This window comes from Dysidea avara, chromosome 4, assembly GCF_963678975.1.
Source record: "Dysidea avara chromosome 4, odDysAvar1.4, whole genome shotgun sequence".
Classification (NCBI taxonomy): Eukaryota; Metazoa; Porifera; class Demospongiae; order Dictyoceratida; family Dysideidae; genus Dysidea; species Dysidea avara.
In genome coordinates, this window is record NC_089275.1 from 6951824 (window position 1) to 6957085 (window position 5262).

The window sequence follows — 5262 nt, forward strand, 5'->3', positions numbered from 1 at the left end:
TTGTGAGTCTTGTTACACGATGAGGATTAACTTTCAAGATGCTATAAAAGAGACATCGGAGCAAATTAAGATTCGTTTAAAGGATAAACAGATCTCTAGTTAACTTACTGACGTCATGGCACCTCCTTTGTGACCAATGTTATTCAATTAGCGTCCCCAGAATGTGGGGACGGCTCAGAAGTAAACAGCTATTGGAGTTGCACCAGACCCTTTTTTCCTCACCCAATATACGGAAAAAAGCGGTCTGGCCACGCGAGACTAAGGCGGAAGGCGCTAGTTTAAACTGAAGGCTACTGATCTCATTGGCTACTTTCAAGCACGTGACTTTTAACGCTTCGTTTCTCTAGTCAACCAACCGGAAATAGACTGTATCGATGTCTCGACGAGTGACGACAGCCACGCCCAACGATAACGGCGGCCATGTCTACAGATTTGTGGATACTGTACACGAGCGATATTTCTGTAAAATATGTATTCATCCTTGCCAAAATCCTTACCTGAGTGCGTGTTGCGGACATAACTTCTGTAAATCATGCTTGGACAACGCCAAGAAGACTGCAAAAATTTGTCCGTTTTGTCGAAATGAAGAATTTGTTACTGTTATAAACAAACCAGCTGATCGAGAGATTAAGGGTCTTCACGTGATGTGTACTAACAAGGAGAGAGGTTGTGAGTGGCAGGGTGAACTGAATGACATCAGCAATCACCTTGGGAAAAATGATGGTTGTCAGTTTGAGGATGTGAAGTGTTCTAGTAAGTGTGGGAAGATGTTACAACGACAATATCTGACCAGTCATGTTGAGACTGAGTGCCCACATCGTAAGGTTGACTGTCAATACTGCCACATTACAGGAGAACATCAGTTTATTGAGGGAAAACACAAGGAGAAGTGCTCCAAGTTTCCCCTTTCCTGTCCCAACAAGTGTAATGTTGAAAGTGTTTCTCGTGAAGGGATGGAAACACACAGGAAGAAGTGTCCTCTTGAAGTAGTTAAGTGTTCCAATGAGTGTGGGAGAATGTTGCAGCGACAATTTCTGATGAGCCATGTTGAAACTGAATGTCCATGTCGTAAGGCTCACTGTCAATACTGTCATGTCACAGGAAAATACCAGTTTATTGAAGAAGAACACAAGGAGCAATGTCCCAAGTTTCCCTTACTTTGTCCCAATAAGTGTAATGTTGAAAGTGTTTCTCGTGAAGGGATGGAAGCACACAGGAAGGAGTGTCCTCTTGAAGCAGTTAAGTGTTCCAATGAGTGTGGGAAAACATTACAACGACAATTTCTGAATAACCATGTTGAAACTGAGTGCCCACGTTGTAAGGTTGATTGTCAGTACTGCCACGTTACAGGAGAACATCAGTTTATTGAGGGAGAACACAAGGAACAGTGTCCCAAGCTTCCCCTACCCTGTCCCAACAAGTGTGAGGTAGGGAGTGTCCCTCGTGAAGACATGAAAACACACAGGAAGGAGTGTCCCCTTGAGATGGTCCAGTGTGAGTATCACAGTGTGGGTTGTGAGGAGAGGATGATGCGTAAGGACTTGGAGAAACATGAGGAAGAGAATATAAAAGATCATTTACTGTCAACTAAACACAGACTATCTGATATCACACAGGAAGTAAAAGGCATCCAACAGCAATTAGAGAACACTGAACAGAAGTTCACTGAAAGTAAGCGGCAGCTAACTGATACTCGACAAAAGTTATCTAGTACTGAACAAAAATTGTTAGCCAATACGTCTAAGCTAAATAATACCACACAGAAATTGTCATCAACTGAAACTGAACTTAGTGATACTCATTCACAACTTGATGATGCATTAAAACAGATCAAGGCATTAATGGTCCTTATGCACCAGAATATCATTGTCCAAAGACCCATTGCAATGGCATATACAAGTTCAACTACACAAACTGCACAATGGCTGGCCAGGTTAATTACCATAGCAGCAGTGAACAAATCAGATGATCAAGTGTGTCCAGTAATTGTGAAGTTTAACAACATGATTGAGACAGTAAAAAGTACTAAATCCTGGTACAGTAACTCTTTCTATACTCATAGTAAGGGATATCGATTGTGTATTCGTATAAATCCTGCAGGTAGTGGTATTGTTAAAGGTACTCACCTGTCAGTGCACCTACAACTCATGAAGGGTCCACATGATGATGAGCTAACATGGCCACTGAGGGGAAAGTTTGAAGTGAAACTATTCAACCAGATCAGTGACTGTAAGCATCACTCAGTAATTGTGCCCTTTGATGATTGTGTGCCAAAAAAAGGTGCTGGAAGAGTCAGTGATGTTGAAAAAGCCACTACTACTGGCTGGGGAATTTTACAGTTCATTTCCAATGAACATCTCCACAAGGTCACTCCTACACGTCAGTATCTCAAAGATGATTGTATCTTTCTCCAAATTAGCAAATTTTATGCATAGTTGAATTTGCAACTACATCATACAGTGTACCTTCAGCCACTAGGACCATAGGTTAATACAATGTGTGCATGTACACCATTAGTCAAGAAACAATATATCATTAATATTATTGGTACTGTAGAGTGTTTCAATTAGTACCGTGTTTAGAGATGGGTTATACATAAAGGCTCCTAACATTGAGGTCTACCAAACATCCTTTTCTTTATGCATGAACTGTATCAGAATCGGCTATCAGCTATCTGGTAAGCAACATTGCCATTATTCAGTATGCCTATTGACTAGTATAGCTACAGTATTGTGTTACTATATAGATTATGTGAACACCTTAGACAGAGCAAGTAGGCATAACAGAGTATTGCCACTAATAAGGAATCAAAAACATCATTACAACCAACTCCAATCAACAGATATCTACTACACCTCCAAAGACTATCTGTTAGCATGATAAATTTATTTAAACTAGGCAACCCTCTTGGTCCAGACAAATACTACTTTCATTCAAGAAAGATGTACTATTCTTGTATGCAGATCAGTCTGTTAAGAGCTTGATTTAAGACCTGCTGGTATAGCTACATGGAAAGCTGTACTACAATACAAGTACTGTGTATGGGGATTGTGGTGGTTTGGACTTTCTTCAGTTTAATTTCTTGCATGAAAAATATCACCCAAAACCAGCCTCATTTTTCCTTCATGACAGCTTTACAGTATAACCAAGCCCACAAATCTCTTCAAACCCTTCCAAAAATTTCTGTGAATTTTATTCAGTAACTGATGCCTTCAGCCAAACGTATATAAGGTTAAGGCTATGAGTCTGTTTTCTCCACTGTTCAATGTCACACACGCTTTTTACAAACCATAGCAGCTACAATACATGCATCATGAACTTACCTTTGTCTTCTTTTGTGTCCCATTTCTTTTTCCATGCATGATCTGTATCATGTAGGTGTTGATTTAAAGTGGTACATTATGGCTTCAGTACTTCACTTTTTGTAGTGTGACTGGACTTGATTGATTGTTTCTCGTACAGTTCTTTTAGTCATTCTGTATCTGTCCTTTTGATGCGGTACAGTATGCAATGGTTCACCTGCAGAGGCAATCTCTATCAAAAATACAACTGTTATGGTGACTTCACAACTGTTGCAGTGATTACTAACAAGTTTTGATTCCCTTACCTGTCCAGCATTTATTGAAGTTTAAAGAGGATAATGTTGTTAGGTAAAAAGTATTCTTTGTAATTCATGTAACAATTGTAGCTTTGTATGGTTGTGTTTTTAACGTAAAGGAAAAGCATAACAATGAGCACAATAGGCTAGTTTTGCAGGAAATTCCAAGAAGTATAATGGGTACATTGAAAAGCATAATAGACTCAAGCCTATCCCTATAATGCTGTGTATAGACCTTGGGAAGTTTACTCAATATACTGCAGGAAGGGTTACAGGAAACTTTGAAATTTTGATTCCCAAAGATTCAGAAGGGACATACCTAAGTTTGCCAACACAAAAATAACGTGCATGCAGTGCAGCTCAGCAATTTATGTATAATAATAATATAAAATACATTCACCTCTCAGGGAAGGATATCCTAAGATGGAACTAATTAATAGACTGCAATAGAACAATCACATATACGCTAAAACAGCATTCATACAAATATCCATGCATGCAATAACAGACTGTTGGAATTGATGTAAAGTGCTGAATTTAACTTTAGGTTTTTCAATTTTCATTAAAGAAGGAATCTAGACTTTGTAGCACTATAATGGTGGGTGAAAACTGAGTAGCTTATAATACTGCTGTTTATTAGTCATGTATTGGAATAGATAGACCTCCTGCCCCCTATCATACACTTGAGTGTGGCTACACGACACATCCTTGATGTACTTCATTGTAGTTAGAAATCACATTCCATTTTTGTCAGTGAATTTGGTAGGCCCACAAGTTATGTAGTTGTGCATAATAACTATCACATTAATTCTCATTTAATATAGTAATCTGTTGAGTTTTGGACCATTCATTGATACAAAATATTCAACATCTCTCAGTGGCCCCAAGTGCAGGACTCATGCACAAGATAAGTATAAACAGACAGATAATTTCACAATAATGTACGTAAGAGAACTGTGAATCCAGTAGAGAATTCCAAATAAACTGATTGTGGCTAATAATAAAAGTGCCAAATATGAGCTTCTTGAGGAACCATTGCAATTTGTGTTTGTCTTGCTAAGCGTATGTAAATTGTCACAGAAATAGTCAAGGACTCAAGGAGACATGAAATGCTGTTACTTTCCAGTACTATTCAGACATTTGAAATGTATATAACATTTCCTTAGTCAAGGATACATCATTTATATTATATATATAATGCTGTTAGCTTCCTGATATATTATATAACATTCAGAAATTTGAAGTAAGTGTACATAACAAGTCCAAAACGCAAGTAATGATATATATCTGGGTACATGAGATCTGCATAGCTACATTAAAACACACAACGTGTTGCTAGCTGATTAGATATTTGATGTGCATGTACGCAGCACTACATGTGGTTAACTGTGGCCAGACCACATAACTCTTGTGGATTATTGTATTAATTTTTATGCATTTCTACACTATTCATTACAAAATGTGGAAAATCAGGTTTTTGCATGATTTATTATTAGCTATTACTGTGAAAGCTAAATAACTAAAAACAGAATGGAGCAATGAAATTATAGCTTATAGGAAAAGTGTCAGATTTTCAGGATCTCACTCACAACTCACAAGTATAGCCTGAGATTGTCTCTCCAACTGCACTTTACAGAATAGATCCAGGTCTCTGTGCCAGGGGT

General features: G+C 38.2%; 1 protein-coding gene across 2 annotated transcripts; it reads left to right on the forward strand.

The window, feature by feature from the left end:
- The first annotated feature begins 270 nt into the window (after positions 1-270).
- On the forward strand, positions 271-2555 carry LOC136252862 (TNF receptor-associated factor 4-like). 2 transcript variants are annotated; one of them, XM_066045437.1, is made up of 2 exons: positions 271-2061; positions 2101-2555. In XM_066045437.1, exons 1-2 carry the CDS (start codon positions 375-377, stop codon positions 2433-2435), a joined length of 2022 nt encoding a protein of 673 aa, XP_065901509.1. In that variant the 5' UTR covers positions 271-374; the 3' UTR covers positions 2436-2555. The 2 variants fall into 2 exon arrangements, with proteins under 2 accessions (XP_065901509.1, XP_065901510.1); XM_066045438.1 differs by having other exon boundaries at positions 272-2229; positions 2281-2555.
- The last annotated feature ends 2707 nt before the right edge of the window (positions 2556-5262 follow it).